At 41.9% G+C, this 20,048-nt stretch overlaps 1 protein-coding gene across 7 annotated transcripts in view; it reads right to left on the bottom strand.

Moving 5' to 3' along the window:
• Nucleotides 1–20,048, bottom strand: part of LOC128697206 (uncharacterized) — a 142,225-nt gene that overhangs the window by 43,296 nt on the left and 78,881 nt on the right. For all 7 annotated transcript variants that reach the window (XR_011394560.1, XR_011394558.1, XR_011394559.1 and 4 more), the window contains exon 10: nt 18,085–18,268. Coding sequence is in view for 2 of the 7 variants with exons in the window: in XM_070104112.1 (XP_069960213.1) it covers nt 18,085–18,268 (184 nt within the window). In the remaining 5 variants the exon portion in view is untranslated. The remainder of the gene's footprint in view (nt 1–18,084; nt 18,269–20,048) is intronic.

Here is a 20,048-nt window from a genome sequence, read left to right as displayed (position 1 = left end):
TGTATTTCACGGCTTACAAGATGCAGCTCATAAGACTTGTTTTAGTTTCAATGGCTCGGCATCGGATGTAACTGGGAGAGTTACAGCCCTAACTTATAGCTCCCATCACTGACCCTTCAGTTTATAGGACACAGGCTGCTTTTTGGAGACATTTTATGGAAAAAAAAAATGTGTCTAATAAGCTGCGAAATACAGTATTTAGTGGAGAATTATCAGTTCATCAATTAAACTTTATCATAGGTATATAAACAAAAAACGACATATATAGTGTTCGCCACTATCCGTAGTGTTGAGCATCCATGGTAGGTCTTGGAACACATCCACCGTGGATATGGGGGAACCACTGTACTATTACTAAATAGTTACCACCAAAGATCAGACATTTATCTTCCAGTAGCTCTCAGTCATATACGCCACTTTGAGACTGTATTGTATATTGTGAAAAACAAAAAGGCACAATACCGTGACTGGGACAATACACAAATAACCCACACATAGACAGAAACTTGAAACGTTTCAGTCCATCAATCAGATCGGTCGGATTGAAACATTGTCATAAGCTTCTCCTTCCTATGTGAGGGTCATTTGTGTATTTTGTGATGAGCTAAACCATTATGGATCATTCAGCACAAGAAATGGTGGAGGTCTGATCCTCCCTCTTACAACTGTGTCTCAGTCCTCAGCAGTTAAAGTGTTAGTAATATGCTACTTGCATAGAAATTCAGTCCTTGTGGCTTGTCACTCTTGAAGTTCATCACGATTCTGTTAGCGAGGATACGGTTTCAAGTGAAGTGTTTCTTTTATAATTCAATCAACAAAACAATTCCTTCAGTGTGTTTACACTCTGACGGAGGGAGGTACAGTGCCTGCACTCTGACGGAGGGAGGTACAGTGCCTGCACTCTGAAGGAGGGAGGTACAGTGCCTGCACTCTGAAGGAGGGAGGTACAGTGCCTGCACTCTGAAGGAGGGAGGTACAGTGCCTGCACTCTGAAGGAGGGAGGTACAGTGCCTGCACTCTGAAGGAGGGAGGTACAGTGCCTGCACTCTGAAGGAGGGAGGTACAGTGCCTGCACTCTGAAGGAGGGAGGTACAGTGTCTGCACTCTGAAGGAGGGAGGTACAGTGTCTGCACTCTGAAGGAGGGAGGTACAGTGTCTGCACTCTGAAGGAGGGAGGTACAGTGCCTGCACTCTGAAGGAGGGAGGTACAGTGCCTGCACTCTGAAGGAGGGAGGTACAGTGCCTGCACTCTGAAGGAGGGAGGTACAGTGCCTGCACTCTGAAGGAGGGAGGTACAGTGCCTGCACTCTGAAGGAGGGAGGTACAGTGCCTGCACTCTGAAGGAGGGAGGTACAGTGCCTGCACTCTGAAGGAGGGAGGTACAGTGCCTGCACTCTGAAGGAGGGAAGTACAGTGTCTGCACTCTGAAGGAGGGAGGTACAGTGCCTGCACTCTGAAGGAGGGAGGTACAGTGTCTGCACTCTGAAGGAAGGAGGTACAGTGCCTGCACTCTGAAGGAGGGAGGTACAGTGTCTGCACTCTGAAGGAAGGAGGTACAGTGCCTGCACTCTGAAGGAGGGAGGTACAGTGTCTGCACTCTGAAGGAGGGAGGTACAGTGTCTGCACTCTGAAGGAGGGAGGTACAGTGTCTGCACTCTGAAGGAGGGAGGTACAGTGCCTGCACTCTGAAGGAGGGAGGTACAGTGCCTGCACTCTGAAGGAGGGAGGTACAGTGCCTGCACTCTGAAGGAGGGAGGTACAGTGCCTGCACTCTGAAGGAGGGAGGTACAGTGCCTGCACTCTGAAGGAGGGAGGTACAGTGCCTGCACTCTGAAGGAGGGAAGTACAGTGTCTGCACTCTGAAGGAGGGAGGTACAGTGCCTGCACTCTGAAGGAGGGAGGTACAGTGCCTGCACTCTGAAGGAGGGAGGTACAGTGCCTGCACTCTGAAGGAGGGAGGTACAGTGCCTGCACTCTGAAGGAGGGAGGTACAGTGCCTGCACTCTGAAGGAGGGAAGTACAGTGTCTGCACTCTGAAGGAGGGAGGTACAGTGCCTGCACTCTGAAGGAGGGAGGTACAGTGTCTGCACTCTGAAGGAGGGAGGTACAGTGTCTGCACTCTGAAGGAAGGAGGTACAGTGCCTGCACTCTGAAGGAGGGAGGTACAGTGTCTGCACTCTGAAGGAGGGAGGTACAGTGCCTGCACTCTGAAGGAGGGAGGTACAGTGTCTGCACTCTGAAGGAGGGAGGTACAGTGCCTGCACTCTGAAGGAGGGAGGTACAGTGTCTGCACTCTGAAGGAAGGAGGTACAGTGCCTGCACTCTGAAGGAGGGAGGTACAGTGTCTGCACTCTGAAGGAGGGAGGTACAGTGCCTGCACTCTGAAGGAGGGAGGTACAGTGCCTGCACTCTGAAGGAGGGAGGTACAGTGCCTGTACTCTGAAGGAGGGAAGTACAGTGTCTGCACTCTGAAGGAGGGAGGTACAGTGTCTGCACTCTGAAGGAGGGAGGTACAGTGCCTGCACTCTGAAGGAGGGAGGTACAGTGCCTGCACTCTGAAGGAGGGAGGTACAGTGCCTGCACTCTGAAGGAGGGAGGTACAGTGCCTGCACTCTGAAGGAGGGAAGTACAGTGTCTGCACTCTGAAGGAGGGAGGTACAGTGTCTGCACTCTGAAGGAGGGAGGTACAGTGCCTGCACTCTGAAGGAGGGAGGTACAGTGCCTGCACTCTGAAGGAGGGAGGTACAGTGCCTGCACTCTGAAGGAGGGAGGTACAGTGCCTGCACTCTGAAGGAGGGAAGTACAGTGTCTGCACTCTGAAGGAGGGAGGTACAGTGCCTGCACTCTGAAGGAGGGAGGTACAGTGTCTGCACTCTGAAGGAGGGAAGTACAGTGTCTGCACTCTGAAGGAGGGAGGTACAGTGCCTGCACTCTGAAGGAGGGAGGTACAGTGCCTGCACTCTGAAGGAGGGAGGTACAGTGCCTGCACTCTGAAGGAGGGAAGTACAGTGTCTGCACTCTGAAGGAGGGAGGTACAGTGCCTGCACTCTGAAGGAGGGAGGTACAGTGCCTGCACTCTGAAGGAGGGAGGTACAGTGCCTGCACTCTGAAGGAGGGAGGCACAGTGCCTGCACTCTGAAGGAGGGAGGTACAGTGCCTGCACTCTGAAGGAGGAGTGTTAATGTTGCAGTTTTATAACTGTAGTGTAAAGCACCCCTCTCACCCCTCTGACAAGACAGTGATGGAGTGAATGATGATGAACGTTTTTCTTTTTTTGGGCCACCCTGCCTTGGTGGGAAATGGCCGATGTGTTAATAAAAACAAAAATAATGTGCAACAGTGTGAAATGTTTCACCTAAACAGTAGACTTCTTCAGTTGAATATGTGGGTGGCAGCAGCAGCAGTGGAAATGTGAAGACAATGTAATCAGTCCATCACCCTCAAAGACATAGTTTGAGGTGGTCAGTCCCTCAATCTGGAACACTGTTCTAGACTATGGAGCAGAACTCTTCTCCAGGCTGAGGGACTGACCATCTTGTTCCAGACCATGGTGCTGAACTCTTCTCCAGGCTGAGGGACTGACCACCTTGTTCCAGATCATGGTGGTGAACTCTTCTCCAGGCTGAGGGACTGACCACCTTGTTCCAGATCATGGTGCTGAACTCTTCTCCAGGCTGAGGGACTGACCACCTTGTTCCAGACCATGGTGCTGAACTCTTCTCCAGGCTGAGGGACTGACCACCTTGTTCCAGACCATGGAGCTAAACTCTTCTCCAGGCTCAGGGACTGACCACCTTGTTCCAGGTCATGGAACTGAACTCTTCTCCAGGTTGAGGGACTGACCACCTCAAAACTATGTCTTCAAGTTTGATAGAACAATTACATCGTCTCTACTGCCTCTGTGCTTGACTGGAGAAGCCTACTATGTAGGCAGAACATTTTACAATTCAGATGCCTAATTGTTGCACAAGTGTTTTACTTGACAACTTGTTGGTATTGTATACCATTGTCATATTCACAGTTCTTCAGTTGTAAAATAATGCATAAGTTTAACAGGACTGAGAAAATACTGAATATTTCTGGCCGAGGGAGATATTAGAGCAGGTGAAGTGCCAGTCAGTCACAATGGAATGACAATCATACAGGAGAGCCCCGCTTATACAGCAGGTTAGGTTCCAGGCTATTGTAGGGCCCCACTTATACAGCAGGTTAGGTTCCAGGCTACTGTAGAGCCCCGCTTATACAGCAGGTTAGGTTCCGGGCTATTGTAGGGCCCCACTTATATAGCAGGTTAGGGCCCAGGCTACTGTAGAGCCCCGTTTATACAGCAGGTTAGGTTCTGGGCTATTTTAGGGCCCCACTTATATAGCAGGTTAGGTTCCAGGCTACTGTAGAGCCCCGCTTATACAGCAGGTTAGGTTCCGGGCTATTGTAGAGCCCCGCTTATACAGCAGGTTAGGTTCCGGGCTATTGTAGGGCCCCACTTATATAGCAGGTTAGGTTCCAGGCTACTGTAGAGCCCCGCTTATACAGCAGGTTAGGTTCCGGGCTATTGTAGGGCCCCACTTATATAGCAGGTTAGGTTCCAGGCTACTGTAGAGCCCCGCTTATACAGCAGGTTAGGTTCCGGGCTATTGTAGGGCCCCACTTATATAGCAGGTTAGGTTCCAGGCTACTGTAGAGCCCCGGTTATACAGCAGGTTAGGTTCCGGGCTATTGTAGGGCCCCACTTATACAGCAGGTTAGGTTCCAGGCTACTGTAGGGCCCCGCTTATACAGCAGGTTAGGTTCCGGGCTATTGTAGGGCCCCACTTATACAGTAGGTTAGGTTCCAGGCTACTGTAGGGCCCCACTTATACAGTAGGTTAGGTTCCAGGCTACTGTAGGGCCCTGCTTATACACGAGATTAGGTTCCAGACTACTGTAGGGCCCTGCTTATACAGCAGGTTAGGTTCCAGGCTACTGTAGAGTCCCATTTATACAACAGGTTAGGTTCCAGGCTACTGTAGGGCCCCACTTTTACAGCAGGTTAGGTTCCAGGCTACTGTAGGGCCCCACTTTTACAGCAGGTTAGGTTCCAGGCTACTGTAGGGCCCCACTTTTACAGCAGGTTAGGTTCCAGGCTACTGTAGAGCCCTGCTTATACAGCAGGTTAGGTTCCAGGCTACTGTAGGGCCCCACTTATACAGCAGGTTAGGTTCCAGGCTACTGTAGGGCCCCACTTATACAGCAGGTTAGGTTCCAGGCTACTGTAGGGCCCCACTTATACAGCAGGTTAGGTTCCAGGCTACTGTAGGGCCCCACTTATACAGCAGGTTAGGTTCCAGGCTACTGTAGAGCCCCACTTATACAGCAGGTTAGGTTCCAGGCTACTGTAGGGCCCCACTTATACAGCAGGTTAGGTTCCAGGCTACTGTAGGGCCCCACTTATACAGCAGGTTAGGTTCCAGGCTACTGTAGGGCCCCACTTATACAGCAGGTTAGGTTCCAGGCTACTGTAGGGCCCCACTTATACAGCAGGTTAGGTTCCAGGCTACTGTAGGGCCCCACTTATACAGCAGGTTAGGTTCCAGGCTACTGTAGGGCCCCACTTATACAGCAGGTTAGGTTCCAGGCTACTGTAGGGCCCCACTTATACAGCAGGTTAGGTTCCAGGCTACTGCTATAAACTGGCAGCTGTAAAGTGAATCATAGCCTCTTTTTCACTTTTAAATACATATAAAAATCTGACAACATGTTTACACTATCATATTTTAAGTGAGAAACAGAGTTAGACCCAAAAAATGCACATATAATACACACATTTCTAACCTTAAAATATTTTCATCCTCAGCTTAGAGTGAGTGGTGACTGTATTTACTGTAGAAAGTCTGAATAAATGAAAAATGGGTATAATTAAAAACTGCTGTACAGTGGACCCCCGGTTAACGAACTTTTTTCATTCCAGTACTATGTTCAGGTACCAGTACTGACCGATTTTTTTCCCATAAGGAATATTGTGAAGTAGATTAGTCCATTTCAGACCCCCAAACATACACGTACAAACGCACTTACATAAATACACTTACATAATTGGTCGCATTTGGAGGTGATCGTTAAGCGGGGGTCCACTGTATTAGCAAAATCCTGTAGAGTGAAGCGATGTAAAGTGAGGCCTTTCTGCACCTTGCACTTCAGCCAGGTGGCTTTTATTTTGGTTTCGACCATGCAGCACAGATCAGGTGTTGCTAATATTGATGGTAACCTCAACACCTGGAGGCTCCCAAACTGTCTTTAGCACAGTTTATGATAGAAATAACTGAACTGTGATGCTGGAATACTTTTAGCAAAACAGTGATTGGTTGAGTGATCGTAGAAGCATGTCCTCTTTTTGGGTCACTCTGCCTCAGTGTGGGACAGCCAGTGAATTGAAAATTTTTTTTTTTTTTTTTTTTTTACCTTTTTAAAGTTTTTATTATTTTTTTCTTTTACATGCATAAACCTTACATTATTTTCAAATTCAAATTAGGGCATTTTTTTTTTTTCAAATTCAAGATGCTGAGTTTTCCTCCTCTCTTAGAAAGGTTTATTTACATTATCGAGAAATGAACCTCACCATCAACACTTGTATGTCATACATGGAGACAATAAGGAAAAAAATCCAAAAATCATGCTTGAATTTTTTTTAGACCCAAAGAAGGAAATACATTCACCATCACTCAGTCAACGGCTGCCTCAAATTGCAACATCCCCGCCCAATCTTATGAGTGCCAGCCCTGTACTACTTGCTTCATAAGTTAAATCTAGCTTACTGACTACCATGAATCTTCTAGACAATATCTTGCTCACAAGTGCATGATACAGTGATACCACTTCATTCACCAAGAATTTAGTTTTCTCTGAAGCAATGAGATTAAAGGGTATTACTACAATGTACAGTGGAACCTAGGTACTCAAACTAAATTTATTCCAGAAGACTGTTTGAGTGCTTATCCGTTTGAGTATTGAACAAATTCTTCCTAACCAATTTTTGTTTTTGGTTGGCTGTTATCACTAATTTCTGTAGGCCCCATGGTGACTTATTTTCTTTCTTTCAACACACAGGCCTTATCCCACCAAGGCAGGGTGACCCAAAAAGAAAAACAAAGTTTCTCTTTTAAATTTAGTAACTTATATGGGAGAAGGGGTTACTAGCCCCTTGCTCCCGGCATTTTAGTCGCCTCTTACAACACGCATGGCTTACTGTGAGGGAAAAGTTCAATAGATAGGAGTAGAGAGGGAGTATATAGTAACAATAGTTTCATTGCCGGCTACCTGTTAAGGTAGGGTAAGTCAAGCTCCCGCTATTCCCACCTTTTTTCCCCTCCCCGAAAGTGATAGTTTCATTGCCGGCTACCTGTTAAGGTAGGGTAAGTCAAGCTCCCGCCTTTTTTCCCCCACCCCGAAAGTGTTAGTTTGACTGCCGGCTGCTTGTTAAGGTAGGGTCAGTCTAGCTCCCGCTATCCCTTCCCCTCCTTCTCCCCCCCCAAAAAAAGGTGACATGTGGGGCTCTAGTCCAAACAGTAATCACTAGACTCACAGCTCTCAGCACTACTGTAAGTACATTCCTGCCTTGTATTCTAGTGGATTTATTGGTTAAAAGCTTCACTTTTGACCAATAATAAACTTAGTCCTTTCAGTTTTGCTTTAGGTTGACTGTTGTAATAATCACCACATCTTTTAGGTATTGTACTTATCATGGAGAGTGATTTCTTAAGCAGTGGGTAACCTGTCTATCTTTCCAGCTTGGATGATAGAGAGGGTCACCTGCCAATCAACGAGCAGAACGGATGGAGATGGACTAATGTCCTGAGACTTCCCCTTTTTGGATTTAATTACCTGTATGAAATTGCAGGGCGTAACCCCTCATTGCAGTGGTAAAGAACCTGCTTTCCTGTCATCGGTATATAATACTCAAGGCTATACTGTGAAGAACGAACCGGTGGGTTGTAACCAACACCTGAGACCCCCTCCCCCATCATCAGCAGCTGCTACGATTTCAACAACACTCAGTGTCACCAACACCAGACACCCCTATATATATTAGCGTTGAATTCAGTTATCATTTATATTTTTCGTTTTTCATTTTCTTTAATGTAGGATTAATATTTCATATTTAAGTGTTTTATATTTTCTATATAATAAAGTGTTTATGTTTGTCTGTTATTATTTCTTTTTCTATTCACTAATTTTCATGAGGAGGAGCCAGCCTTGGTAATACTGTCTGAAGTTGTTACAGGGCTGAGTAAACCTTCACACTTACGGAGGAAGAATTCTGCTCCACTTCCCCATGGAGTTAAGAGGAAATAAACAAGAACAAGAACTAGAAAGAAAATAGAAGAATACCCAGAGGGGTGTGTGTGTATATATATGCTTGTACATGTACGTGTAGTGTGAACTAAGTGTAAGTAGAAGTAGCAAGACATACCTGAAATCTTGCATGTTTATGAGACAGACAAAAGACACCAGCAATCCTACCATCATGTAAAACAATTACAGGTTTTCGTTATACACTCATTTATACAAATAATATAAAAACAACTCCAAAAAATGCAAAGAAACAGAAAATAGCTTACAGAAAAGTTCTGGCAGGTTGTGTTTGTTTGGTTGAGTGCTGAGCTTTGTTCGGGTAGGGGGCTGTCCGAGTACCAAGGTTCCACTGTACTGTATTCATTAGGAACATTTCCTGATGACTCCAGCGTGTATTAAAATTTTTTTACTGTATTCGTGTACATTTCTTGATAATCCCAGAGTGCATTAGTAAATTGTACTGTATTCTTTAGAGACTGCATTTCCTGGGACATTATATGGTGATGCTTGTTCCTCAGATGGGGTGGACAACCCAGGTCAGCTACAACAGCAGATATTTTCCGGTAACCACTAAGTGAGTCATTGCAAGATCATGTCAAGGACAGTGTTGTTTCTTGTGTGACAAAATACTCCCATAATATATAAAAACTTCACAGCTATTATTACACCGGTATTATTAATGTGTTAGGCAAGACCTTCTAAATATAGTGATACATATATGAGGCAGATTAGCCAAGCAGAGTATAAAACTGATATTATACAGCCTCTCCTTACTTACCGATATACTTGTAATAAAGTTGGTAGAATTACTGACAATATGTAAAGTAAAAGGACATGAGTGCAACTAATGTGACTATTGTGGCAACGTTTCGCTCTCCAGGAGTGAAACATTTGTAATGGCTTGATAAAGCTCCTGGAGAGTGAAACGTTGCCACAATAAAATGTCACATTAGTTGCACTTGTGTCCTTTTACTTTACAGCGATACACTTGTTTACCGACCACTCGGACTTACAACCAGCTCTTCAACCAGTATGCACCTCTAAATAATGTATATCAGAGCTGATTTCCTCTCATCTGTTTATTACAGTATCCAGTAAACTACTGTATAAACATTTAAAAATATATCAGAAAAGTATAAATGGTGCAATGGTGACATTAAAAAAATATGTAAAGATGGCTGACACAAACCCACTACCAGTATAGTATACTCCTCGCTTAATGACCAATCTGATTACCGACCTACTCTTAGGAATGGAACCCGGTCATTAAGTGAGGAGAGGCTGTATTAGGAATTAGCCACTTCTGACACCACTAGGCTTAGTTTCTGTGATTCACTATTGATCCACAATCTGGAGAAGCAATTTTAGATAATGTTTTAGTTTGTCCTCCAAACACAGTGTTGTGACTAGTTTTCCTAGTTGTTGTTACTTGAACTCCCTTAAATACAACAGAACTCAAATGAAGGCTTCCAGATATATAATTTTACATTATAATTTTATAACTCTTAACATTTCCAGGTAACGTGTGTTTCTAACTGACTGAAGTATGTTGTGGCAGGTAAATGGTGAAAAGAAACATACTAAAGGGGACCTTTTAAATCAGGGAAGAGGTGCAGTTGGGATTTTCTAAATAGGGTATGGGTGGGGTTGGATCCTTCTAAATCAGGGTATGGGTGGGGTTGGATCCTTCTAAATCAGGGTATGGGTGGGGTTGGATCCTTCTATATCAGAGTACAGGTGGGGATTGAACCTTCTAAATCAGGGTATGGATGGGGTTGGAATCTCCTAAATCAGGGTACAGGTGGGGTTGGAACCTAAATCAGGAAACGGGCAGGGTTTGACACCATGGCCAATGAGTTTCAAGACTCATTTGCCATGGGTTCAAATCCCATCCTTTCCTTGATTTCTTTGCAATTGAGTTAGTACAATTTCGTGAGTCATGAAGGAGACGTTTATTAGTATGAAGCTTCACGCACATGAAGCTTCATCAGATGAGCCTGGCCTGTGGCCGGGCTCTGAGAGTAGAAAAACTCAGAACTCATCAAAGGTATATCAAAGGTATACAAGATAAAGCCTCATGGAGGTGAAATGTACTAACAAAGGCCTTTTGCAGTATGTATCCTTTTACCATTTAAACTAAGATAAATACAATATTATTCAGAACCCCCTAAGAACTTAAGGTTACATATGCAAACTTTTTGTTAATGTGGGTACTTGGCACTTATCTTGTTTGTGGCCATCCTGAGTGAACAAAATAACAACACTGTCACTGCCTTTATTTTCTTTCTGTCAGAATTCCTGAGCATTTGATACTATGTAGGAGGGCTGACTTAAGCAGTAAACTATTATGAGTTAGTTGCTAATTAATTATACCGTTGTGTCTGGCAGTCTCCAGCTGTTCTTCTACATACCCGTTGTCTTAGCAGATACCTTCTTGTTGGTTTAGTGTTGGAACAAGGAGGCTCCATCCTCATGGTACCAACTCAGACACAGGACGTTTCCTAGCCAGCGTGTTGTATACCTTCCTGGAGCTGCCCAGACCATATACAAATACTGTATACATATGCTGTGTATGTGTGTGTGTGGGTGTGTATATGCAGCCTTCCTCACTTAGCAACGTACTCGTTTACCAATGACTCGGACTTACTATGGGCTCTCTGACCAGTATGCATACCTAAATAATGTATATTAGAGCTGATTTCCTCTATTCTGTTTATTACAATATATATAATACACTGCTGCATAAACATTTAAAAATATGTATACCAGAAATGTTATAAATGGTGCAAAGGTGACATTAAAGATGGTTGAAACAAACCCACTACCATTATAGTATGCGCCTCACTTAGTAACAAATTCATTTACCGATGTGGTCTTAGGAGCAGAACTCCGTCGTTAAGTGAGGAGAGGCTGTATACGTACATAATCTTTGTATTTGCGAATGTAGATTTATATAATAAATGCACTGTAACATAAAACTTGAGGTTCTAAATAAGTACTACGTCATCTAGGGTATTTAGCCATTGTCTCGGGCTTCACCACCAGAGAAAGTAACGATAATTAAGAATATACGAGTTACTGCTGATAGTAGTGGCCTCCTCAACATACTATGGTAAAAGAAACTTGAATCAATACATTTTTTTTTTGTACTCGTACCATATAATGGAACAACTGTACCATGTGAGAGGCAGCTGTGTATCAACATAAGTGTTCATTATCTCAGTATGGGTGCTCCTCGACTTAAGATGGTTAAATTTGCGATATTTTGACTTTACGATGATGCAAAAGCAATTACAGTGGTACCTCGGGATACGAACAGCTCAAAACACGAGCAATTATGTAAGTGTATTTATGTAAGCGATTTTGCAAGTGTATTTTTGGGGGTCTGAAAAGGATTAATCTAATTTAAATAATTCCTTATGGGAACAAATTTGTTCAGTATTAGCACTCGAACAGCCTTCTGGAACGAATTAAGTTCGTATCCCGAGGTACCACTGTACAGTGGACCCCCGCTTAACGATTACCTCCGAATGCGACCAATTATGTAAGTGTATTTATGTAAGTGCGTTTGTACGTGTATGTTTGGGGGTCTGAAATGGACTAATCTACTTCACACTATTCCTTATGGGAATAAATTCAGTCAGTACTGGCACCTGAACATACTTATGGAGTGATGAAAAAATATCGTTAACCGGGGGTCCACTGTACTTTGGAGATGAAACTTAAAATAATTGCCCAGCATGAAGGTGACAACATTTATATATTTGCTGTTCAATACTGCTATTTAGTTACAGTAATTATTTTTTCATTTATTCAGTGAGAGTAATTATTTATTTATTAATTTAGTGTATCATATTCATATTCAACTTATGATGGGTTTGTCAGAACGTAACCCCACAATAAGTCAAGGATCAACTGTAGTTTCCAAACTATGTATATTTAAGGTAAATGTGGAATACTGACTAGTAAATGGATTCCAAATGGATATATTTCCAATGACTGAGAAACTTGTGTAATACATGGGTATCTTTATTGTGTTGCACTAGTGTCTCAATCATCATATTGCCAATTCTCTGAACCATACATCTACAAAGTACATTTGTATAAGTAGTACCATACATACAGTATCTTGGAAACTACTCACATAACAGACACTTTTTGGTTAAAACACAACTGCCCCATTATACGCTATGTAAAAAGACAAACCTAAACAATTTTAAAATAAAAAAACCATTGTTTTTATTATTAATACTTGCTAAATATTGTTTTTAAGCACTAGCATATATCACATGAGTTTGCCCTTGCTATCAACGGACATCTCATTTCTACAGTGTTTTTATGTACAATATTTGCTCCCGTTTGTGTTGGCCCCTTACCCTACCTTTACGTTATTTAGCCCTCTTGGCCGATGTTTTGAAAGACTTGTCTGCAAGCGCAGTGCTAGATGAAAGCAGCACCAAGTCTCATTATCGGAACCATAGTGAAAGTGATTTAACAGGCCTTTAATAGGCTTTCATTTCTAATTAGGGATATTATATTGGACCATAGTGAAAGTGATTAAATTGTAGCAGCATTAATGATTGTGATAATTTAAATATTTTAGCTAAAAAATGAGTTATGTCAGAAAACGCTTCAAACCTCTCTGAATCGTCGAAATGAGCATGTTGCCTTTATTCTAATTAAGGATATTATATTGGAACTATAGTGAAAGTGATTTATTAGTGATGCTGCCTTCATTTCTAATTTACATTAATTTTGATTTAGCGTATAATTCTCAACAAAAAATTCTCAGGAATTTTTTTTTTCAAATTACTAAACAATAAAAGTTTTCTTGGGAGCCAAGAAATATTTTTCATTAAGGCAAACAAAAAACAGAGAAAAAAGTAAACTGATAAGTATTTTGAGAAAATTCTGCATACTACAATAGTGTATTCCAGAATACACCAATATCCAATACAGGACTGAGTAAATAAAGTATAGCTAAGGCTGACAAAATCTGATAAATGCATCCGAGAAACACTTAACCCTTAAACGGTCAAAACGTATATATACGTTTTCTTTGTCATTCATTCAACGTTGGCATGATAAGCCTGAGTTGCCTAGACATGAGAGAATGGGTGTGCGCACTCACTGTGTGCCATATGAAAAAAATTGGGGATGCCTGGGTACCATATGCTCTTTTTTCCTATTAATAAAAAATTATTTTTTTCTCTCAAAAAATTCGGGGCGCTATGCGAGAGAACGTATATATACGTTTAGACCATTTAAGGGTTAAAAAACACTTTAACAATTATACGTAATAATACAGACATACGAGGTAAAACTAATACCAACAAATACACAAGAAGACATACGTAACTAATGAGAAACTTTTAGTAGGACACACTTCATATTCAAAATTTCTCATAGGTTGTATACAAGTAAGTTTATTCAGGTATACACAAATACAGTTACATAGATTATCATACATAGCAACATATGTGTAGGAACCTGGAAAAACCCAAAAAAAGTCGACTTATTTCCATTGGGGTCCTTGTGATAATTATTATTTATATTTAAAAGTTAGAAACAGGTAAGTACAGTGGTACCCCAAGTTTGGAACTGCTCTCAACTCGAACAATTATGTAAGCATATTTGTGGCAGATGTTGCAAGTATATGGAATAGGTGGTAAGTTATTAAATGCTGTAAAGAGTTTTTATGAGGATAGTGAGGCTCAGGTTAGGGTGTGTAGAAGAGAGGGAGACTACTTCCCGGTAAAAGTAGGTCTTAGACAGGGATGTGTAATGTCACCATGGTTGTTTAATATATTTATAGATGGGGTTGTAAAGGAAGTAAATGCTAGGGTGTTTGGGAGAGGGGTGGGATTAAATTATGGGGAATCAAATTCAAAATGGGAATTGACACAGTTACTTTTTGCTGATGATACTGTGCTTATGGGAGATTCTAAAGAAAAATTGCAAAGGTTAGTGGATGAGTTTGGGAATGTGTGTAAAGGTAGAAAGTTGAAAGTGAACATAGAAAAGAGTAAGGTGATGAGGGTGTCAAATGATTTAGATAAAGAAAAATTGGATATCAAATTGGGGAGGAGGAGTATGGAAGAAGTGAATGTTTTCAGATACTTGGGAGTTGACGTGTCAGCGGATGGATTTATGAAGGATGAGGTTAATCATAGAATTGATGAGGGAAAAAAGGTGAGTGGTGCGTTGAGGTATATGTGGAGTCAAAAAACGTTATCTATGGAGGCAAAGAAGGGAATGTATGAAAGTATAGTAGTACCAACACTCTTATATGGGTGTGAAGCTTGGGTGGTAAATGCAGCAGCGAGGAGACGGTTGGAGGCAGTGGAGATGTCCTGTTTAAGGGCAATGTGTGGTGTAAATATTATGCAGAAAATTCGGAGTGTGGAAATTAGGAGAAGGTGTGGAGTTAATAAAAGTATTAGTCAGAGGGCAGAAGAGGGGTTGTTGAGGTGGTTTGGTCATTTAGAGAGAATGGATCAAAGTAGAATGACATGGAAAGCATATAAATCTATAGGGGAAGGAAGGCGGGGTAGGGGTCATCCTCGAAAGGGTTGGAGAGAGGGGGTAAAGGAGGTTTTGTGGGTAAGGGGCTTGGACTTCCAGCAAGCGTGCGTGAGCGTGTTAGATAGGAGTGAATGGAGACGAATGGTACTTGGGACCTGACGATCTGTTGGAGTGTGAGCAGGGTAATATTTAGTGAAGGGATTTAGGGAAACGGTTATTTTCATATAGTCGGACTTGAGTCCTGGAAATGGGAAGTACAATGCCTGCACTTTAAAGGAGGGGTTTGGGATATTGGCAGTTTGGAGGGATATGTTGTGTATCTTTATACGTATATGCTTCTAAACTGTTGTATTCTGAGCACCTCTGCAAAAACAGTGATAATGTGCGAGTGTGGTGAAAGTGTTGAATGATGATGAAAGTATTTTCTTTTTGGGGATTTTCTTTCTTTTATGGGTCACCCTGCCTCGGTGGGAGACGGCCGACTTGTTGAAAAAAAAAAAAAAAAAAAAATTTGTGTAAGTGCGCTTCTAAGTGTATTTTTGGGGGTCTGAAATAGATTAATCTAATTTATATTATTCCTTATGGGAACAAATTCATTCAGTATTGGCACTCAAACAGCCTTCTGGAATGAAATAAGTTCAAAACTCAGGGTACCACTGTATACATGTGTCTTTCTATTAACCCTTAAACGGTCCAAACAGATCGACGTTCAAATTCGTAGCTACAAAAGTAGATCTACTTTATTTTACATATTTTCAAATATAACAAAAAAAAATGTAGATAAAAGTTTTTTTTACACGTTTTCACATGTAAACAAAAAAGATCTACATTTTTTTACATACTTTCAAATGTTGAAAAAACGTATACAGTGGACCCCCGCTTAACGATTACCTCCGAATGCGATCAATTATGTAAGTGTATTTATGTAAGTGCGTTTGTACGTGTATGTTTGGGGGTCTGAAATGGACTAATCTACTTCACAATATTCCTTATGGGAACAAATTCGGTCAGTACTGGCACCTGAACATACTTCTGGAGTGAAAAAATATCGTTAACCGGGGGTCCACTATATATACGTTTGGACCGTTTACGGGCTAAACTGTCCAAACGTAGATCTACATTATTTCAACATTTGAAAGTATGTAAAAATACGTAGAGCTTCTTCTTCTGTTTTTACGTTTGAAAACGTGTAAAAAAAAACTTTGATCTATCTTTTTTTGTTATATTTGAAAATATGTAAAAAAACGTAATCTACTTTTGGAGCACTACGCGTGTAAACATAGATCTGTTTGTACAGGTTAAGGGTTAACTAAAATACATCAATAAACAATAGTCATAAGAGACAGAGTTAATAATTATATATAGTGGACCCCCGGTTAACGAACTTTTTTCACTCCAGAAGTATGTTCAGGTGCCAGTACTGACCGAATTTGTTCCCATAAGGAATATTGTGAAGTAGATTAGTCCATTTCAGACCCCCAAACATACACGTACAAACGCACTTACATAAATACACTTACATAATTGGTCGCATTCGGAGGTAATCGTTATGCGGGGGTCCACTGTACACTTATTTTGTGATTTATAAAATTATATACATACACGAGTATTGTCATTACGTGTTAACTCTAATTTGTTAAATTTAGCATAATTAGATGTATGTTTATGCATATGGACACTCGAGAAATTGATCCAAAAACTAGCAATCAGGAACAATAGGAAAGGCACTACTTTGGATAAAGGAATATGGAGGAAAAGAGGGATTGTCGAAGGTGTTGGAATGAGTACATGTGATGAGTGGGGCTCCGTAAGGACCAGTACTAATACTATTTCTTGCACATACTTGAATGGCCACAGTGGTGGCCCATGCTAACCTTCCTATGGTGTACAAATATACCTAGTTGGATGAATCTTAATATAACCAGCTGACCCAGTGGTTTACACACTGGTCTACAGTTTTGGTTTGTTTTCAATTGTGTTATTTTGAGTATACTTGAATAACATACCAGAAGAATCAGAGGTATCCCTATTCAGAGATCACATAAAATAATGAGGAATACAAACAGGGGAAGACCAGGAAAGATGACAAATAGACCTCGACAGGCTGCAGGTCTGACAAGTGGCTATCAGAGTTTAACCCCAGAAAATACAAAATTATAAAGACTGGGGACAGGCAAAGACGACTGCAAGTGGATACAGGCTCTTGGGGTACCGGGCTGCAAACTTCACTCAAGGAGAAGGACCTTGGTGTGACTACTGATATACCTTTACCTTTGATGTACCTCTGATGAATTTTGAGAGCTTTTCCTACTCCTGGAGCCCAGCCATGGCCCAGGCTTAACTGGTGCTTGCCTGGTCATCCAGGCTGTTACTACTGGCAGCCTAAGCACATCACCTGAGGCTCACATTAACTGAATATCTGCTGCAGTATATATCAGGCCTATATTGGAGTAAGCAGAACCAGTATGGAACCAACACATGATCTATGATATTATAAGAAGACAGAAGGACTTGGGGAGATATGATAATGATGTACAAAATACTGAGAGTAATTAATGTGCTAGATTTTTTTGAGGTAAGAAATAGGAACACAAGGGTAGGGAGTTGAATCCACAGATGAGTCACAGGGATGTTAAGAAGTATTTCTTCAGCCTCAGAGTAGTGAGGAAGCGGAACAACCTAGACAGAAGAGTGGTACAGGCAAGATCCATACATAGCTTTAAGAGGAGGTATGATAAGGCTCTTGAAGCCAGGAGACCGTGACCCCAGTAGCGGCCAGCAAATAAGCAGAGCCAGGAGCTGAAACTCAACCCCTGCAACCACGTATATGTGAGTACATGCACATGAACAAGCACGTGCATACACACAAATGCACACACTAGCATACAAACGAATACACACGAATGAATGAACGAATGAATAAAAACATACAAACACACATGTAAACACACACACATGCACACACACACACACACACACACACACACACACACACACACACACACACACACACACACACACACACACACACACACACACACACATACAGACACATACATGCACACACACATACATTCAGAAACACATATGCACACAGACATACATAAACACGCATGCACACACATACACATACATACAGAAACACACATGTGCACACACACACACACAAACAAAGCAGTATACAAGACATTGCAGAAACTATGTCTGGTAGAAAAGAAGAAACTAACTTACTGGTCGTATGACGCACACTCTCCCCCATGGTGCGCGGGCTTACTGGCGGATGTTCGCTGATGAAGGAATAGTAACCCGAGTCCTTCTTCTCCATACCCATGCGACCTCTTCCCCCGTGTCGCAGCTCCACACTGCCGGTGCCCATGTCCACACCCATGTCCAGCCCTGGGTCACTGTTGGCATCCTGTGTAAATAGTTCAATGCATTCAAATTCACATTTTTATTTCTTTGATGCAGTAATAATAATAATAATAATAATAATAATAATAATAATCTTTATTTCTACAAATACATGATACAACTAATACAGACCATAGCTGACATCAATGACATACTGCTATATAGAAAGCCCCTTTTTATGCAGAGCATTTCCTGCAAATTGGGTGAATTCTGTCCCAGGATGCGACGCACACCAGTTGACTAACACCCAGGTACCTATTTTACTGCTAGATGAACAAGAACACCAGGTGTAAGGTGACTAACACCCAGGTACCTACTTACTGCTAGGTGAACAGGAACAGTAGGTGTAAAGTGACTAACACCCAGGTACCTATTTTACTGCTAGGTGAAAAGTATCATGTTAAACACAAAAGAGAGTCACTAGGATGCAGTGCATTTTGGGCAAACTAATCACTTATATTGGGATTTTTAAAGCACCTGTAGATGAAAAAAGCCATAATACTGCCCAAAATTTTATTGCATACTAGTGACTTTATTTTGTGGTTAACAATGATTTATTATATGCACAGTGAAAAAAGAAAAAAAAAAAAAAAGGGTCTCAGGCCCCACTTTACAGCACTTGTGTTTATAGTGTTTCACTAATACAGCAGTTTTCAATTATAGTCATTCTTCATTTATTCAGACTTCGTACAATAAACATATTCACCACTCACTATAAGCTGAGGACGAAAATATTTTAAGGTAAGTAATGTGTGCACTCCTAGGTAGTAGGTTGGTAGACAGCAACCACCCAGGGAGGTACTACCGTCCTGCCAAGTGAATGTAAAACAGAAACCTGTAATTGTTTTACATGATGGTAGGATTGCTGGTGTCCTTTTTTCTGTCTCATAAACATGCAAGATTTCAGGTACGTCTTGCTACTTCTACTTACACTTAGGTCACACTACACATACATTTTTTTTTTTTTTCAACAAGTCGGCCGTCTCCCACCGAGGCAGGGTGACCCAAAAAAGAAAGAAAATCCCCCCAAAAAATACTTTCATCATCATTCAATACTTTCACCACACTCACACATTATCACTGTTTTTGCAGAGGCGCTCAGAATACAACAGTTTAGAAGCATATACGTATAAAGATACACAACATATCCCTCCAAACTGCCAATATCCCGAACCCCTCCTTTAAAGTGCAGGCATTGTACTTCCCATTTCCAGGACTCAAGTCCGACTATATGAAAATAACCGGTTTCCCTGAATCCCTTCACTAAATATTACCCTGCTCACACTCCAACAGATCGTCAGGTCCCAAGTACCATTCGTCTCCATTCACTCCTATCTAACACGCTCACGCACGCTTGCTGGAAGTCCAAGCCCCTCGCCCACAAAACCTCCTTTACCCCCTCTCTCCAACCCTTTCGAGGATGACACATACATACATATACAAACATATATATACACACCCCTCTGGGTTTTCTTCTATTTTCTTTCTAGTTCTTGTTCTTGTTTATTTCCTCTTACCTCCATGGGAAAGTGGAACAGAATTCTTCCTCCGTAAGCCATGCGTGTTGTAAGAGGCGACTAAAATGCCGGGAGCAAGGGGCTAGTAACCTCTTCTCCTGTATGTATTACTAAATGTAAAACCCAATTAGTGTTTTTGTAATAACAATGCTTGATTCAGCTGATGTGAGCATCACCGCCACAAACCACATTAAGAGTGAGGCGAGAGCCAGTAATAATTAACCTAATAGTATGTAATTCTGTTCCACTTCCATGGGGAAGTGGAAC

This window comes from Cherax quadricarinatus, chromosome 89 (genome assembly GCF_038502225.1).
Source record: "Cherax quadricarinatus isolate ZL_2023a chromosome 89, ASM3850222v1, whole genome shotgun sequence".
Lineage (NCBI taxonomy): Eukaryota > Metazoa > Arthropoda > Malacostraca > Decapoda > Parastacidae > Cherax > Cherax quadricarinatus.
Note: the sequence above shows the minus strand (reverse complement) of the source record. Positions and strands in the feature narration are given on the sequence as shown.